We start from the raw sequence: 19,663 nt of genomic DNA, 5'->3' as shown, positions 1-19,663 counted from the left end.
AAACACGGAAATCCCTTTTCTGTCGGTTAAGTTGTCCCATTACAGATAAGAAGGTGATTAGACGGAAAACATGAGGAAGATCACGAAGCGAGCACACGGGAGGCCTCTTCCGCGTCCTCGCCCCAGAATTGGCAGTCTGCAGGAAACACCGAGGGGAAGAAATTCCCCATTTCTCAGTGTAGTGAATGCGTGAACCAGATACCTGGAAAAAGCCTCAAAACATTTGAATTATTTCCCTCTTCTCCCTTTATGTCACACTAGCTGCAGGCTGGTGTGCTGTCAATATTAAGAATTTGCGAGAGCATCCGGGGCTAATAAGAATGCGCGAGGCACAGAGACCACAGGGCCGCGGCGAGGTCAGGCGTGTGTCCAGGCACAGAGGGCGGAGGCAGGAGAAACAAAATCACACGGCCCCGTGGTCCTCCGCCGTCTTTCCATTTTGTATCTTTCTCCCCCCTCCCTTTTTTTCCTGACTTTTCTTCTTCTGCTTCTTTTTTTTTTTTTTTTCCCAGACAACACTTTCTGTTATCTTCCCACCCTAAATTTTAAAATTAGATTTTACTCTTCCACACTTTGAAGGATGAGGCTGCCACAGTTTGGTTCATCAAAAGCTGTCCCTTTCTTTCTTCTTGCCACAGTTCTTTTGTGTATTTTCTTTCGTCTTTATTTAAAAAAAAAAAAAAAAAAAAAAAAATCCCGTTAAGCTCAGGGCAGTGTAACGATCCCAAAACTGGGTTTCTCAAAGGGTAATCTTGGAACATTCAGCATTTAGAAGTATCACCCAGGAGATCTACCCGGAGCCTCACTCCACACCTTAGGAATCAGAATCTGCATTTTAACAAGATGCCTGGGTGGCTAGTGACTCCTGCTTGAGCTGGGGCATCGCTGTCCCAGAAGGAAACTGGTAAAGCTTGGCTGAATACTGGATGCAGATTTCTCGCCTCCTTCAGATTTCTCGCCTCCTCCGCTCCAGCTTCGGCCCTCTCTCTCATTTACACCTTTTACAGGTATGTCCATGATTCGAGTGGACTTGAACTCTTGGTCTTACCGTGGAAGTCACCTTGACTGTATCCATGGCATTAGAAATATTTGCTGACCTTTCCGCCAATGCCTTTCATCATTGTTGTCTTTGAGCCGTAAGTGGAAGATGTAAACTAGCCGTAATTCATGGGTCCGTTTCTGGAGCTGCCCACACATAGCAGCAGCCGTCACTAATGGGATTAATTGGTTTTGACTGATGAAATTGTAAAAGCATATACCTCCAAGGGTCATAAACACGGCGCCTTAATTGAAATCAAATGTATATTTTAGAAAACCTTGCCAGCATCCTAGACTCCTCTCTTTTTGGATTTTGTTGACATTAGTGATGGTATAGAAATCTGATCAGGAAAGGTTTGCTGTTATTACGGCTTTGAATATGAACTGGGCTTCTTAGTACTTTAAGTAGCTGATTAGGGGAGGGAGTAATATTCGACTTGATTATTGGTTACACATATGGAATAAATCCTATTTTAATGGTGTCTAATGAGCCTTTCATTTTCAAAACCTTACACAAAAGCCTCTAATAGAAAGGGAAAGTAATATTTCAAAGGTCATCTTAATACCACTTAATGTCAACAATCTGTAATCAAGCCAATATATATGGATGGTGATTACAGTCCAGTTGTGATCCTTTAAATATGAAATAATCTCCTAAATTAGCAAAGTGGCGTAAGCTCAGGTTCTCTGGGTTTGAGGCAATTTATACTTTTTAATTAAAGTTTGTTACTTGAAAACGGCCTCAGAGTTAGAGATTTTTCTCAGAGTGAGGCTTTGCGCAATGCAGTATTTCCAAAACCCACGAGATTTAAAGATCTGTCACTGCCAGTTTCTTGCATTGTTCTTCCACGCTCTGTAAAGTCACCGAAATGTGCAAATGGGAAACGATGCTTTCTCTCAACGGGGGGATAATGCAAGGGCTGCTAGAAACCAGAAAGTTGCGCTGGTCAGGAGGCTACTGAGGGAACCCGTAGGCAATAACCTCTTTCAGAACCAGGTATCTGCCTGGCAGCGGATTCAAGAGTCGGGAATTTTAAAGAATCTCTAGTACGAGACCGGCATTCTGAAATTTTGCGCCATTTGCCGGGTGACTAGAGAGAAACGGCCTTCCCTCCACAACAGAGATGTTTCCAGGCCAGGGCCATTGCTGGTTCGCAGAGCTCTCGGCCCCATTGAGAAGTGGGTGAATCCTGCAAGACGGTTGACTTCTGTCAGGAGATTTGAAGCAAATCGACGGTGGTTAAGATGTGAATGGCATTCATGGGTAGGATAGAACGTCAGAATCTCCTGGAGGGCTTATCGACACTCAGGTGGCTGCCCCCCACCCAGCCCGGGGTTCTATTCTGTATGTCTGGGTGGGGCTGGGAATTCCGGGATTTCTGGCAGACTCTCAAGGCCTTGGGATGCTGCTGGTTCCTGCAGCGCCTCTCTGAGAATCCCTGCTCAAGGTTCATCAGTATGTAAGTGGCTGCTTCCTTCTTCCCAGGAGTGAAGTTTGAGTTTCATTCATATTCCTCCTCCCAGTGCCTAACACGTAGTACCCTGCTCAGAGGGCTTGCCCAGTGTTTGCTGGGGGCAAAGAAAGAAGGTTATTTACGTGTCATTAACTAGCATATATATATCAGACCCCTGCCCCACCCCCACTCCCTCCCTCCCACATTACCATCCTGTATTTGTCTTTCTTTTGCTTCCTGTGTTTCCTCCTTCTGCTAACCCCCTTGGGTTAGCAGAGTTTGTTTTTCTCTTTTTCCATGCTGCCTTGAACCACAGGGAACCTCGGGCTTGGTGGTCTGGTTCTACCAGCCCTCCAGCCAGTCTGGAAAGGAGAGGACCTGAGAGTAGTCTGTTGGTCAAGTCTAGTGTAAGGCTTGCTTGGTGACAGTGACCCAAGCAGGCAGGTGACACTTTGGACCTTAGGTCTCAGGATGGACGTTGTACTTTAGGAAACCTGATAGGAAAGCACTTGGCTACCCAAGGAAACAGTCTTTTAGTGGTCCTTGCTTTCCTAGGTGTAGATGTTCATTCACAGTGTGAAACTCATTAAAGATTTAGAAAACATGAAAAAAAACCCAAAAAGGAATAACAACATAATAATAAGGAAAAAGGCATCCATTTGCCCAGACACCCAAAGCATCCAGTTTTGGAGTATTCTGTAACAGTCTTTTATAGTTGTATCCAAATGTTAGTTTATTTTTAATGCATTTGCATTTAACTGAATTTATAAATCTAGGGGTAAAATTGCCCTGAGGGAAAGGAAATTCTTGTGTTGAATTACAGGGTTATTCCCATAGTGAGTGATAATGATTCATTACAAAATGGTTTGCTTTCAAGTCTCGTCCAGACACCATTAGACAAACGAACAGCACCTCCTTCCTCTTCTGGGGAATTATTGGTGTGGCAGGTTCAATCAGGTGTTCAATCATCAGGCCAACCGGCCGTGATGCGTTGGGTGCTAGGCCCCCCGAGGAGGCACTTGTCGATCTCTCGGAGCCTGACTCTACTGGTTTGGGGTTCATGGTTTCGGGCGAACTTTTTCAGCAGGAACGGGTGGGTGGTGTATATTATGAGCCCCTGAGTCCAAGAAGTCGCCCTTCTCTTGCCTTTATTCATACAACCCAGTAGGGTCAAACCCCTTCACTGTTAATCTTTTCCCCTAAAAATACTCTAATGCTAGTGCAGGTACCACAGACACTGTTGCCTTCCAGCCTTTCTTGCTGCCAAGGAGACATCTGAGACCAGCTGGATTTTCAGGGTTTTGTAGATAATCTTGTGGTTGTCATTTGCAGTCTAGGCGCTCATAGTTTCTTCCGTCTTTGCTCTTTAAACATGGTCAGGATGTTCTGAGATGCAGGTCACTCTTCACTCATTTCCTCCGAATGCCACAAGCCGCTTAGTCTTCGGTCCCTGCCCCCGTTAATAGTAATAATAGCATATTGGTTGATTTTAACTGGACATTTTACTGGACATTTAACAGGAGAGAGCGTGGAAACACCAGTCTGACATCCAGTTTATGTGCCATCAGGTGGACGGTTTGATTTAGTTCTAGGACGTGTTTGAGATCCCCCTAATCACTCTGCAGTAGATCGGGGAGGGGGGAGTGTCTTGTTTGTCTGGTGCTTGGAGAAACCTCATTCACCTGTTCTAAAGGGGTTCTCCAACCCCCATGTTGGTGCCTCGACAACGTAGCCTTCTCTCTGACCAGTATCTGGGACGACTGGACCACAGGGTGGAGGCTGGGGCCTCCCCGGGTCTGGGTCTGCACCCTGGAGCTGGTCCTGGAACAGCATCTCTCCTACAAAAGAGCCTTGCTAGGAACTAGACTACAGGCTTGAGGGGTCCAAGACCACAAGCTCATCTCAGACCCCAGTAGGGCCCACCGGCTGACTCCCACGTCAGATCGGCTGAGCTCCAGCACATTGCTCCGAGTTGTCATTTGGAGAGAACCTTAAAAACAGAGGTTTGGTCGGGAGAGGCCTCTTAGCCATGAATTGGGGGGTCAACATTGAGCCCCTTTACTCTCAGATTTGAGACCCACTCGAAAACCTGCAAGATAAGCCACTTAACTCCTCTGTCTGTCCCAAGCAGCGTATCATCATATGCCTTTCACTCTGTTCAAAAAGCAGTGGCTTCATCAGCAAATCCTCTTCTGTTCAGGCTAAATTTATTTTTATGTGAAATCGAAATCAGGAAAACACCAAAATTATTTTAAGCAAAATATCAAAATTGAAATAAACCAACATATGTCTGTGAAACATGTATAACTCTCAATCAAGCGTAAGTGCAACTTTCATAAATTTCTTAAAATACTCCAGCACGCAAAATCTGGACGACTTCAATAGATGGAGTTATGACATGTGTGATTATCCTTTCTCGTCAGTTCATCCTTCACTTAAAGATGAAACCTCAGATAGCCAGAGCCTGGCCAGCCCTGGGTCATCCCTTCCTAAACAATGTACCCCGCGCTCCATCATCTCTCACGATAAGTGAGAGAACCGAGGAATTTTAGAAAATGTCTTCTGGTAAGGTTAATGAATACCTGCTGGTTTTGAATGGAAACCCTCTTAAAGTTACCTTCTTTACTCCTATTCTGTCCTTCCCCCCATCGTCCCATGTTCCTTTCCAAGAAATGAGGTTTCTGGATCGCTTGAAACCTACTAGGCTTCGTTCTGTTACCTTTTCCATATTTCTACGTTTCCTTTGCAGCGGGGACTCAAATGGGATTCAGATTGTCAAAGCGGCATCAGCATTCTAGGGCTTGGCAGTGAAGAGCGAGTCCGAGGGGGTGTGCCCACCTCACACTTATGCTTCGTTTACAGGCTTTCTCTTACACGTTCTCTTTACTAGATGGCCACTTCAGGACTGGACTCACCGTGAGCCTCTTACACAGCAGCTGTTACTTTACCCACAGAAGACATGAAATAAATAGTACCATCAATAAACATTATTGACAAGCCAGTAAAGCATTTCTTGAAATCCTCAGCCCTTCACTTTCAATTCCTCTCTTCATGAACTAGGTTAACAACATTTCTTAGAAAAACAAAAACAAGCAAAACGATCACTCTTTGGAAAACGTTCCCAGCACTGAAATGAATTGTGTTCCAGTTCTGCTTTTAAAAGCATGCTAAAAAGACTCCATCTCATTAGGCTTGGCGTCACAGTGGACGTTAACGGAGTCATTCTTTGGGGGAGTCGAAAAACTCCTTAAGATTGTTCGGGAAGCTACGATCGTAACGATTCCACGGAAACAGGCCGTTTTCATCTTGGACTCTGGGATCTGCTGCTCGCCTTTATTCTCATACATCACTTTGATTTTTTGTTGTCGTTGTTAGTTTATTAGTTGTCAGAAGTTTCTTCCTTCCTGGTTCCTTCCATTTAGACCAATTTGGAAATGGAAAAGTGTGTTAATTTTTTCATAAATCTTTAAGACACGCATTACTGTATTTTTATTAACTGAGCCAGATGGTCCACAGCAAATTTTCTCTGACATAAGTAATCACAGAAATCAGGTTGGGACCCAGATCTGGTGTGGAAAGTGGCATGTATATTAGTGGAAAAATGCAGTTCACATAAATATGTGGATATTTATAGAATATTTGTTACTGTTTGGATTTCATTTTATTTTATTATTTTTGTGTTTTGGTTTTGGCTAAATACACACTAAGGACCTGTTTTGTTTTTTTTTTCTTTCCTGTCCCCCCAGACCCAAACAGTCCTTCTCAACAGCTGAAACTTGTTTTCTCTTCGCAGTTTGAAGGTTGCAAGAAGGCCTTTTCAAGGCTCGAGAATCTCAAGATTCACTTGCGGAGCCACACAGGCGAGAAGCCCTATTTGTGCCAGCACCCGGGCTGTGAGAAGGCGTTCAGTAACTCCAGTGACCGTGCCAAGCACCAGAGGACACATCTGGACACTGTAAGGACAGCGTGGGCTTTCCAGCTGCCAGCCCCGAGCCCTGAGCCCCGGTGTGAGGAAGGGCCCACGTGATAGTGGGACAGGAAGGTGTTTGCTTTATGGTCTGCAGGTTATAGGGACAATGCCAAGGGCAGCAGTGGAACCTTGGTAAAGGTCCAGAAGGGGCCCCGCCTGGCTCTTTCCTCATTTTTCTGTAGTCACAGGTTACCCTAAATATTACAACCGCCTGAGACAGAGTCGTGTGTATGAAATAAAGGCATTTCAGGGGCTGTCGCATAACAGGTTTTAGTACAGAGAATGACTGCTGGGGATTGGACGTCATCATAAGTATTCAAATATCGGGCTGCTGAAGTAGATCATATATACTGTTGCTGGAGAGGAAGCATTGTGGTTTTTGGGTTTTTGTTATTGTTGTTGTTTTGTTGTTTTACCCTGGTTCTTTTCGTTTTGCCGTAAGAACTTTGAGGCTGGCCTGGTGACTGAGGGACTCTGGCCTTTTGCTTTAGAGAAGCCACCTGGCATTTTCACCTTCAGGCGATCTGCAAAGAATCCGCACATCTTTCCCCAGGGTTAAGTTTCCCCGTGCCGCTGTTGTGTTAACAGCCACAGATCCACTGGCATAACTCCTGTGAGAACGGCTGATTGCCATTATTACACCTTAACTCTCTCAGTGCCGTAACATTTTGCTCGTTCTCTGAGGCTCTTTTATTTTCTCAGTTCTGTTGATGGTCCTTCTTGGCATTTCTCAAGTTTCAATGCCATTTTCCTTACACGGGGCCAGGTAGACTCCGTGCAGTTTCGCTTCACTCAACAAAGCCATCAGGACGGATGTCTCGTACACATGCCGGAGCTCTTATCCCACGTGCTTGCAAATAATATATTCATGGCAGTACTTTTTCAGTGTTAACATTCCGATGTCTATTATTAAACTACACCAGAATTTGAATTTTGAGAAGATACTGTTATTTCTACACACCTTCTCATACATATTTAAGATGCTTCTGATGTTACAGTTGACATATTTATTAAATTTGATATGAGTCTCTATTAGTCATATTGATAGAAGTCATTTTAGCTATATGTCACATAACCTTTCTAAACAGCATTATCTCCTAAGATACATAAATGTGAGGGTTTGCCTGGTAAGTAGCCGAAATATAATTAGAGCAATATGGACACAGCATAGCCCCCTCCTGCTCTAGCTGGATTGAATCCCGTGATCTTAGGACCACCAGAGTGGAATGTTAAGTGAATAAATTTGGTGAATAGCAGGATTTTTTAAAGGTAGAAGTAGGGGGAAAAAAGAATAAATTATGTTAAAATGCCCTATTTTGTAAGTCTAAAATGGCCTTGGTAGAATCTAATAAATTTTCCAATTTGTCATTAAACTTTATCATGGGAGAATGAGCGTTCACAAGACAAGATTGTCTTGAGAAATTGCCTCCACTCTAGCTAGTTATCTGTAGTTTGTAAGAACTATTGTAAGCCTGAGTGTTACGGCTCTACAATACCCTTCTTTACCTGGAGCTAATTTTAGCTAATCAGACTGTGAGCATTTTCTAAAATCATTTTGGAATTCAAAAAAAAAAAAAATCACGTTTTAAAACTTTTGAGGAAAGCTACCACAGATAATAATTTCATGATTCGGTTCAATGCAGTAGCTTTTAAAACCCAGCCATTTTTATTTTTTTTTAACTACCTCTCTATTAAATCTTTTAAAACCATCATTCCTCCTTTTAAGATGCAAACCTACCTCCTGTTTAAGTTTTTATTGCGTTAAACGAATTGTTAAGCTCTTTTTAAATCGTGCAGAAATTAAGCATTTGTTTTAAAAAGCAAACTGTAGCTGCTTGAAGAATGTATTATTTAAATTTAGGCCCCCATTTCCTTTCATTAACCACTCCTTATGCTAATGCTGTCAGAATTTTGGATAAAGTATCTTTTCTTCAACTCAGGGGATTCTTACAGGAAAATGATTTTTCCCAAGTTCAGAATTCTAACCCTGAAAAGTTTTATTAACTTATTTCCCTATTAGCATCTTACTGTCTAAACAGGGGAAGTGATTTTACAGTGCACATGGAAAATATAGTTTAATAAAGTATAGCATGCCATTTAAAGCTGGGGTAAACCTGAGATCAAATTACCAGTACACCACTTGGACCCGCCCCTGACATTGCTATTTTGGCACACTGATCCCAGGTGGCTAACAGCAGGGGAGAGAGTGAAGGCCAGCTGGGAGGGATGGTGAGATGTTTCAAGAACATCCCAAACTCAAATACAAAGTGACATTACCCATTCCTTTTCTTTTCAACGCAGATATTAGTGACCATCGTAATAATAATAGGGTTGGTTTATATAATGTGTTAATGTTCCCAAAGTTGTTTTTTTTTTTTTGTTTCTTTGTTTTTTGTTTTTGTTTTTGAACATGCCACATCTCCTCTAGTGCCCAGAATGCAAGTTTATGTGGTCACAACATGACCGCTAATAGAGATATCAGCTGGTTGTTGCCCTAAAGCCAGGGCCGGGTGGGGAAGGCTATGGCAAGACCGCTGTGCGAACCCAGAAGAGATTCCCAGGTGAAAGAAAACTTTTGTTTGCCCGAGGGAAACTCGTTGACTAGTGACTTCAGCCCATGTTGGCTCGCCGTTGGCAAAACCTGAGATACGGAGAGCCTGGTGCCTCCAATGTTCATTGTTAGCATTCTTACATGTGACGCAGGACCCAGCATACCATGAAACCGTTCAGACCTGTTGGGTGATTCAGTCAATCAGTCACTCAAGGAACAGAGACATCAAACTTCGAATTCAAATTGGGAGTGTCCAACTAAATTATATATTCATGACTTTACGTTGTGCTTGCAATCAAAAAGGGCAGAAACAAAAAAGTGAAGCATAAATACAGCTTCCAGCGGGGCAAGAATCCACGTAGATGTTGGTTCCCAAAATGACAAACATCCACACGAAAACAGGAGCAAACTGGAAATAATAATTTTTAAAAATCTGAATTTTTTTTTTTCTTTTTGGTCATTGGAAGAGCAGGTTCCTAGAGCAAGAATCCTATTTTAGGGGCAGGGTTTCACTTCTCCTGCTTACGTTTCCAATCATGAGGGCACAACTCCAATTAACGTCACCCACTGAGAGGTAAAAAGTGACTCTATGCTGTGACTTACATAGTTTACCTTGCGACTTCTTCTTTTAGTTCTTTGAGTAAACAGTTTCGCTTTATTTCGTAACATAAAAGCCAATACTCTCAAACCCTTGCTATGAATTCTGTTGTCACAGTAGGCATAGGTGCTAAAATTTGAACTGATGTATGGCGTGCTCCCATTCATTCATTCCTCATAATTGTATGCCCGTCACCAGGGGTGCAAAAATTAAAAAGATTCTGGACTCAGCCTTAGGCTCTGTACCTCACATCTCAGGAGCCTGGGGGCGTTGCAGGTGGCCAAAACTTGTGGTCTCATTACATTCAGCCAAGAGCTTATGTGTGTAACCCAGCTGAGCACCGGGCCTCCCCTATACCTGTCATACCTATAATAAGATTAATGTTTCTCTGGCTGAGTTTGCATGTGTCTGTTGTTTGAAACCTATGGTCTCTCGCTCACTTTCCACTAACACTCCCTTTTAATTCTCTCCTTCTCTCTGAATCAGGTTTCCTCTGAAACATTCCCAGTCCTTTCTGGACTTTTCTGCAGCTTCTTTATACCCGAACTCTTAGAGAATGTGTGTTTCCTAGTTTCTGACAATACCAGAGGTTGTTTTCAGGGGAACAGAACTGTAAGTATGACTAGAGATGCTTACTAATGATTCCCACATCCAGAAATGCCACAAGACGTTTTGCGGGGAGAGCACACCCCTAAACGCTGCCTCCTCGTTTCTGGAAAGTTGACTCTCCCCTTTGCCTTGATGCAAACTTACTGGGCTTTCTAATTAAAACCCACAAGTATTACCCAGCATTTCATGTCAGTCAGTTGGTAACAGTTCATGCTCTGAAGTCAGTAGTCTTGAGTAAATCTTCCCTGGTCACCTCTATGATTTAACTACAGCTGTTTTGTTTTGTTTTTTCTTTCTCATTTAGAAACCTTATGCTTGTCAAATTCCAGGATGCTCCAAACGCTACACAGACCCAAGCTCCCTCAGAAAGCACGTGAAGGCACATTCTTCCAAAGATCAACAAGCGAGAAAAAAGGTAACTTCGAAAGAGAATGGATCTAGCCAGGAAAGGCACGTTTAAGTTACTCTTGGCAGTACTGGGACCTTGTGCAGGGCCCTGGAATTCTTCGACTTCTCAAGGTAGTTTCATGCATTAGACTCTCTGAGGGGGACATCTTCCCCGAAGTAACAGCAGTGCTGTGGTCTGCATAGCTCGTATGACCAGATAGGAATTTCTGGGGGAGGGCCTGTATGATAAGAATCAGAGGAAATTAGTAATAGTCACCTAAACCGGAGAGTAACAAAAGGCTTTTATGGAGATTAAGTCCAAATAGCTAAAGAAAATTGAATTGGGAAAAAGAGCACAACAGAAACCCTTTCTGGAGGTAAGTGCTTTTTCCTAAAATATCAATTGGTCAAAACCCTGTTAGTTCTGATGGAGAAGATAGGTGTATCTCCAGGATGATTAAGTGCAGAATATCCCTCCCTTTAAGCTTAGAAAAAGACACGTTTCTTAATAGATGCTGTGTATGGAAATCTGAGAGAGGAACTGAACCTAAAATGACTTTGATATCGGTGAGGAATTAATGTGGCTTTTAGCGCACATAGAAATCATAGAGTTTTGGATTTGGGAGAAATGTTAAAGATCAACCAGCCAACCTGTCTGACTCTGACTGACTGACTCTCTCTCTCTCTCTCCCCACCCCACCCTCTCTTTCTCTCTCCCTCTCTCTCGTGGTCTCGTAAGATCTCCAGCAAGTGGTTGACCCCATGGTGACAAGGAGTTTAGCAGCTTTCGAGGTCCCAATAACTGAGTTTCTAACTTTTTGGACCAATAAGCAACTTCTGACCATGGCAGAAAACCACACTGAGCTGACCTTAGCTTTATGAGTGTCTCATTTGTGTTGAGATGGTACCTGATTCATGTAAGGGCCCTTCGTAACAAATTTAAGGGAAGTCTTAAGATTCACAATACTTCAAGTCCCCATGATGTGATTGAACCCCATGACCCTGGTGTTCAGGTCACTGTGGCTTCTAGTTAACTAGAATCGTGCATTCTTTCCTGGTTTATAGGGATTTAATGCTTTTATGTTGGGAAATGCTGTGTAGTCTTTTTTTACTTGAGGTTTTTCTTCTTGAGAGGTGTTAGCACAGTGCCAGTTGAAGGCTCATATATGGAAAGAATTTGACCTCTTCCCTGCGAATTAGAAAAATGCCCAGTTGGAAGGATTTGATAGATGCTCTTAATTGTATGTAAACCCACTCTTGTAAGTCAGTTGTTAAATCATTTTTTTTCTGTAAGTCTCTTCTATTGGAATACAGTAAACTGATAACAGATGACCATTAAACCCACACTGAAGATATTCCTGTACCGTAGAAGAGTAAGGAACTGCTAAGTGAATTAATAATCTAAAGCTCTAAGGAGGACACTGAATATTTGAACAACACCAACGTTGCATACTGTGTTGCGGGACCACGGTCTAACGGCTTTTGCCATTATCTCCGTGTGTATCTTGTGAACTTGAACTGATAAGTTGTCTTTGTTTAAAAAACAAAAAACAGGGGCGGTTGGGTGGCTCAGTCGGTTAAGCATCCCAACTTCAGCTCAGGTCGTGATCTCCATGAGCTCGCAGTTCATGAGTTCGAGCCCTGCATCGGGCTCTGTGCTGACAGCTCACGGCCTGGAGCCTGCTTTGGGTTCTGTGTCTCCCTCTTTCTCTAACCCTCCCCTGCTTGTGCGCGCACTCTCCCTCTCTCTCTCCCTCGCTTGCTCGCTCTCTCTCCATCAAAAATGAACAAACATATAAAAAATTCAAAAAAACAAAAACCTTCTTGAGAGTTTTTTCTCCTAAATCTGACCATCCACCTCCCACGTTGTCTGAAATGTGTGGGGTTTTACCATACTAGGAAATCTATCCTAAGACTGGAGAGCACCTTCACCTTCACAGAGAGTAACACCTGCCATGGACGTGAGGGAATATAAGTGCCGCATCCAGACAAATAAGCATCACATTGTGTAGTCAACTTAAGAAGGTCACCTAGGTTGACAGTAGGTATGGAAACATAATGAGATATTTTCAGGGATCATTAATTAATTGGTTTCTATTGTTCAGACGTGGTCTGTCTCAGCCTCTATATAAAGGAAGACTTAGTTTGGAGTGTGTGAAAGATTCTTGAAGCACTAATTTGAAAACGAAAACTGGACCTGAGGCTACAAAATAGAAATTGATGGGCAATTTGTGCAGACAGCCTTCAGCAGTGAGGCTGGGTAGCCAGGGTGTACTTTCGAGGAGCTGTGCAATAGCCTAATATCAAATAACTGCATTATGCTCTTAATTTTGTCTTCTTTAAAGTGAGGTACTCTGTGCTCATTTAGCTTTTAATGTGCACCTTGTTTCCTGCAAATGGCTGAACTGATGTGGCTGCCTTTCATTGCCCAGACCTTAGTGACCTGTCTTTTTTAATCCGAAGATTCTTAAAATCTGTTCCGAATCAGTGACAAATTAATCTGTGGAAATTAAAACGATGAAAGTCGCCCCGTCCGATAAAAAGAGGAAATGCCACCCCCGGGAGAAGCATTGTGAATAAACCTGAAAGCAGCCAATCCACACTTTCAGACCTCGTGTGGTAAACTGGTCTGTGATATTTACATGGCGTACAACATTGTTACTAGACCTTGGAGAGTTTCTAATTGCTAACTCACATCAGTGCTTGGTATTTGAAATATTTCCTGGCAGCAATAATAAACTAAAAAAAAAAAAAAAAAAAAGTAAGAAACAATAAACCTTTTAAGGCAGAATTAAGATTATTTACGACTTTAATTAAAAATTGAAAACTGGCATCATTTCAAAAAAGCCTTTACAAAAATGTGAATTCATCAAAAATAACCATAAAAATTCCAAGGTGATAAAGGCACAGTGGAGTAATGATCCCAGCCCTGGGGAATTGTTTTGTTGAAAAGAATAAAACCCTTTTCTGTCACACCCTGCTAGTCATGGACTCATTTAATATACCCTGCCTGCCTGCTTTCCTCTAATCCTCTTTTTAACCTCCCCCTAGACACTAAATGACATTATTTGGGTCTTAACGTTGCCGGCTTTATGAGGCCCTGCTCTGAAATTCGGGCCAGTGAGAAGGCTCCCCGAGCCCGAAGACAGACGCTCATCATACGGCAGAGACCTCACGACCCTGGCCGTGGGCATATGACCCTTCCCCACACCTGTTGGATCCTACTGAAAACCAGGAACCTGAAATCTTAGCTAAATATTATTCAAGCTACGAAGAGAAAAAAGGAGAAGGGCGGGGGAAGCTCTTCGGCAAAGGAATTGGGATAATTTGGCTCATGGCATGCAGAAAATAACTTTTCTCATTGCCTAACGTGTGCACACCCACTCACTCCATCAGGGGAGAGCTGACTTCTTCCGCGGAATGCGCCTTCCCCATCGCGAGTCCATTAAGTAGAGGGCTCCGCGAATAAGCGAGTAGCGAGACACTCCACTCCCCAGCGATGGTCTCCAGCGAGAATAGAACTTAGCCTGGAGAGCAAAAGGCAGAATCTGTCCTTCAGTTCTGCCCGATAATGAGTGGCAGAAGAAGAGAAAACCAAGGCAGCTTGAAACTTTCTTCAAGGCTGTGAGCTTTATCAGAATTTTTCATTCGTACCCTAGTAGTGGCATAAGTGGCGGGGGGGGGGGGGGGGGCGGTCTCCCTTCGCCTCTCGCTTGTCCTCGAAGCGGACTTCTTAAAGAGAACGCAAAAGAATGCGGGGCCAGAAGTCGGAGATGGCACGAATGTGCCGTCCATTTCACAGCTCCCGGAAGACGCCAGACTCTGGCCGTTGATTGGTTAAACGTTTTGTTAACATTCACCTCCGCCCACCCTGGTTGATGACTTTCAGTTTTGCAACTTGGGCGCAGTCTGTTATAAACCCAGCACAGCATCTGAAATGCGGACGAACCCCACGTGCGCTCATGTTTCCTTCTTGAGAGGTCAGCTCTTACAATAGCTCTCTGGCTAAGACAGAGCAGCTTGGGGATACCTCTCTCTTCCGGGAGATGGAATCTGCCCAGAGCCGTCCCCCACCCCCAACACACACACATAGAGACTCAAACCTATAAATGATTCCACTGAGTGCCACAAAGCTCACCTTGCTGTGTGCGGTTGTTGGAATCTTAAAAAGCTGTGTGAAAAAATCCATTTCCCCTACACGGAGGCCCATATTACAGTTGCTGGTGTTACCGGTATGGGTGTTGTTTTCCGTACATCTGCCTGGCACAGGGCGTGCACAGTGAGCCACACAGAGCCTTCCAGGTTGTGACTCTCTTTTTCTTCCTCCCTTCCTCCCTCCCTGTCTTCTCTCCCTCTCTTCTCTCCTTACCCCTCTCCCTCCTTCCTTCCTTCCTTCCTTTCTTTCTTTCTTTCTTTCTTTCTTTCTTTCTTTCTTTTTCTTCCTTCCTTCCTTCCTTCCTTCCTTCCTTCCTTCCTTCCTTCCTTCTCAGGAATAAATGAAAAGTCCCTCTGACCCTCAATGGAATGTCAGTAGTAGGCACCTGTCATGGACACGTGATTTCAAGATGTGCTAACCTGTTTTCCTTTCACGTGATAAATCACATTGGAAATCATATTGGAAGAGTCATGATGCTTTGTTCACGTTAAAAGGGCACTAAAATGGTTATTTTTCTAAGTGAGTCATTTACCCACTTCCATACTTTAATGGCTGTTGGCGTTGCTTGTATCTGCCCTGAGAACGATGATGGCACCTGCTACCCTGCCCGACTGTCCTGATGCCTCTGTTGAGGGTAACCGATTTTGAGAAGGCCACTGGATTGGCTTTGATAAGGCAACCAATTGTGGCCCAAAGTAGCGGTGTTAATTAATTGAATGTAAATGATAGAAATAAGTCCTCTTAAATTTAAGCTCATACTCAAAGCAGCTGATCGGAAGTTGAAGCCAGTTGTGCAGAGGCTTCTGTCTTAGTGAGGCCCAGTGGTCCCAGCCACGCTTTTGAGAGCATTGGTCTGCCACCAGGTTCTGGAGCCCTTGAGAAGGAGTTGAGAATCCGTGTCGGGTGTGGGAAGTGGAATGGCGGGGTCACTTGTCCATAAAGTAAGCAGTTTGTGAGAAAAAGCTTCTCTTTCTTTCTGGAGAGACCAGGAAAAGCTGCCTTCAGCCTTGTAAATACAGAAAATTCCAGCGTCTCTGGGCCTAGAGGCCCAGGGTGTTTCTGTAGCTCTTAAAGCAGTGTTGCCCTAAGTGGGTTCTTTGAAACACATTCCACAGGATGTTATCAGATACTACTTTTTAAAAAAAAATTTTTAAATGTTTCTATTTATTTTTGAGACAGAAGGAGACAGAGCATGAGCAGGGGAGGGGCAGAGAGAGAGGGAGACACAGATTCCGAAGCAGGCTCCAGGCCCCGAGCTGTCAGCACAGAGCCCGACGCGGGGCTTAAACTCAACGGAGTGTGAGATCATGACCTGAGCTGAAGTCGGACGCTCAACCGACTGAGCCACCCAGGCGCCCCTATCAGATACTACTTTTAAAAAGTTTGTTGTTGTCCTATATATTTGGGAAATGCAGAGCTAAATAATATTCAAGGCTTTCTTCTCACAAGAATTCTCAGAGCCTGGGTTATCTGATACTGTGGAGGAAACAGAACATTAAGCCCTGCTCAGAATCACTTGGCCAACAAAACCGTCTTTATCCTCTAGAGCATGTCCTCAAAACACTCTTCCAGTAAATCATTTGAGAAATAATCTCACGCGATTTCATTTCTTTCATCTAGCAAATATTTTTTAGGCACCTGCTGTGTGCCAGGCACTGGGTTAGACCCACACGTCCCAGCGTATACAAGACAGACTCATATCTTCTGTCTTCATAGAGCCACACTGTCTTGATGAAACCCAACAATGATAAGAAGGTCAACAGAAAATAAGTAATGCAAACGCAGGCAAGGAAACAGGGTGGGAGTTGATACGGAGATGACAAAGAAGGACCTACTCAGGTGTAATGCTTGGGTGCACATTTCAGTAGTCATTTTAGAAACGAGAATAAAGGCGCTAGCTGCAATGTTTTAAAAAGCACTGCTTAGGTCAAAATAACTCCACCTTCTTGGGCACCTTGACTGGCTCAGCAGGTAGAGCGTGCAGCCCTTGATCAGGGGGTCATGAGCTCAAGCCCCATGTCGGCCAGGGGGCCTACTTAAAAAAAAAAATACTGTAACTTTCCGCTTGAACTTCTTTTAAAAGAACCTGGTACCAGGAAGGGCACAGCAGTAGATGTCAGGATTACCTTAGGTTGTTATAATTGCACTTTTCTGCTGCCTGTCCTTAATCGCAGTGACATTAGAGGGACTGGGTGCCAGACCATGAAATGCATAGCCTTCCTCTCCCACCTAAGAATATGACTCAGGAGGTCAGCATCAGTGACTCACTGGGCGGGGCCCACAGGCAGCACAGGTGCAGCTCTGAGGATTTAGAAACAAGTAAGGCCTGAACTTGCCCTCCCGAAGTTGACATCCTGACACAGGGACTCCTGTGCTTTCAGTACCCTAGGAGAACGGCTGGGATGACGTCACACAGAGAGTCGTTCTGGAACATGGTATCTTGAGAGCTCCTTTGCAAAGGCTAGAGATTCTTAAGGAGTGAAGTCTTAGGTTCTATTGTTTGAAAGCCAAGAGGAGCCCTGTGGGTTTTTAAGTTTTTTTTCAATGTTTATTTATTTTTGAGAGAGAGAGAGAGACAGAGCGTGAGCGGGGGAGGGGCAGAGAGAGAGGGAGACACAGAATCGGAAGCGGGCTGCAGGCCCCGAGCCATCAGCCCAGAGCCCGACGCGGGGCTCGAACTCACGAATGGCGAGATCATGACCTGAGCTGAAGCCAGACGCTTAACCGACTGAGCCACCCATGCGCCACCCCCCCCATGGTGGGTTGGTTTTTAGATTGTCCTTGATGACTTCAGTCTACTTTGTCATACCTGGCAAAGTGGTTTTATTTCTGTCCCCCCCTGAAAATTGTTACTTGTGACCAAAAATGGGGGTGTTCGGCACAGCTCCGGCCAACCGTGTAAGGAATGAGGACCCTCTGGTGGGCGTTTTAATAACCAGTTCGGGCTGTACAGTGCCTAGCACAGCTACCTTATGGAAATAGTTCCTAGGTAATTGCTTTTTTGATTGATTGACAGAAGCCTTCTAAGCTTCTCATTCCCTTTCCCTTATTAGATTGTGTGAATTCTCGATGAAAATGGTTTCGGAATAAAAAGCATTTAGCTCAGACTCCTCTGCCTTAATAGATGTCCTCAAATATCATGACACAGCTCCCCACAGCTCTTCTGGGGCTTTGTTCTTCGTCTCTGTTCTTAAAGTACTCACATCCCCCGAGGAATTACTGCTCCCTCCACCAGTTCCCTCGTCTTCCCCTTTCGTTGGAGCTTTGCCTTTGACATCCACGGGCAACGTGTTCCCATTCGTTTGTCTCTGGGTTCTCTGAGCCGTGGAGGTTTATTTTCGGGGTGACTTCACACAAGGGCTTGGATAAGCCTGATGTAGAAACTTGTCGTGGTGGATCCCGGGCCGGTGGCCGTGTCTTCAGAGTCGTGTTTGGGTTGGATGCCGGGAGGCAGGGGCTCCTTTTAAGCAGCGCCACGACTTGCCTCCTGACTTAGCTTACGTGACACGCCCCTAGTTTTTCCATTTCCCATCTTCCAGCTAGCTTGAAAGGCAAATGCAGGGCCTCCAAGATGAAAGGAGAGCTGCTTCAGCAGAAGGCATTGTTCTATCACAGACCTGCAGTCCAGGATGGTGTAAATACCCACACAAGAGTCCTCACCAATACGTTCCTTCCTGAGCACTGAATAATCTTCCAGTGGCTCCGATAGCCAGTCTTTCTGGGTCATGTGGACTCTTGGATGACGGTCCAAGAGAGATCCAAACAAGGGAAAGGCAGCCGAGACCCAAACCAGAGGGAATTAAAAACAGACTTGAACCTGTGGTATTTGGTCCCATTCAGGGGTTATTAACCTGGGCTCCACCGACCATAAGTGGGAGCTCCGCGGCCAGATGGATTTCAGGAAACTTACAAAGTCGCAGGACTGATATACTAAATGTTTTCTAGGTAGAGGCTCTAGAGATTTCACGGACTCTCCAAAATTAAGATCCTCTGATGACAAGAAAAATTTTAAGACCCCCAAAACCCCATAACATGACAAGGGAGACTCTGGGAGGTGCTGTGTGTGTCCCTTACCTTCTGTTCCCTTGACTACGGTGATTGCATCATGGGTGTCTACATACATCAAAATCAAACCGTGTTCGTTAAATACGTGCGGGTCTGTGTGTATCACGTACCAGTCTATATAAAAGAAGAAAAGTTTAAAAAGGGGATAAAGACCCTTCATGCCAACAGAAATGCAGGGCTCCTAGTGACTGTTTCACCTGGCTTTGGTTACAGTACCCAACTAAGGAGAATCTGTGCTCCACGTGCCTTGGGGGACTGCCTCCTACTCACCCGACATTTACCACGGATCTGATATTTTGCTAAGTGCCTGGTATAAAAAAAAAAAAAAAAAAAAAAGGTGAGATACACTCCGTTCCCTTGAGGCAATCAGAGATGTCAAAGCCGGATTTTGACAAGGGGTGGGCTGATAGATGGGGAATCGGCATGTGGAGTAGACACAGACGGGAAGCCTTTGCACCAGGCAGAGGGGTGTGCACTTTTACAAGATAGAATGGAGGCCCGGGGAAGGGTTAGCGGGCCACTGGGACGAAAGTGAGTCAGCGGGAAGTAATGGTGGATCGAATGCCAGGGGCGAGGGGAAGTGAAGAGTCCAGGTGGTACCCGGGTTCCTGGCCCCAGGATCGGATGAGCACTCCGCAGGTGGATTCTTCCTCAGGGAAACCTCAGTTCTGGTCTCAAGGCCTGTCAGGTGATTGGATCAGCTTCACTCAGATTATCCAGGATAATCTCCTTTCCTTAAAAATCAGCTGATTGTAGACACTAGTCACATCTAAAAAAATACCTTCACGGGGCGCCTGGGTGGCTCGGTCGGTTGAATATCCAACTTCAACTCAGG

The 19,663-nt window shown here is 44.5% G+C and overlaps 1 protein-coding gene across 4 annotated transcripts in view; it reads left to right on the top strand.

Annotated features, from left to right (window-relative positions):
* Positions 1 to 19,663, top strand: part of GLIS3 (GLIS family zinc finger 3) — a 449,362-nt gene that overhangs the window by 335,846 nt on the left and 93,853 nt on the right. For 3 of the 4 annotated variants that reach the window (XM_040449462.1, XM_040449460.1, XM_040449461.1), the window contains 3 exons: positions 6,286 to 6,447; positions 10,098 to 10,223; positions 10,525 to 10,635. In XM_040449462.1, the coding sequence (XP_040305396.1) occupies positions 6,286 to 6,447; positions 10,098 to 10,223; positions 10,525 to 10,635 (399 nt within the window). The remainder of the gene's footprint in view (positions 1 to 6,285; positions 6,448 to 10,097; positions 10,224 to 10,524; positions 10,636 to 19,663) is intronic. The other variant, XM_040449463.1, reaches the window with a different exon arrangement.

This window comes from Herpailurus yagouaroundi, unplaced genomic scaffold (genome assembly GCF_014898765.1).
Source record: "Herpailurus yagouaroundi ecotype Mexico unplaced genomic scaffold, PumYag 199, whole genome shotgun sequence".
NCBI lineage: Eukaryota > Metazoa > Chordata > Mammalia > Carnivora > Felidae > Herpailurus > Herpailurus yagouaroundi.
This window is presented reverse-complemented; position numbering and strand designations above follow the sequence as displayed.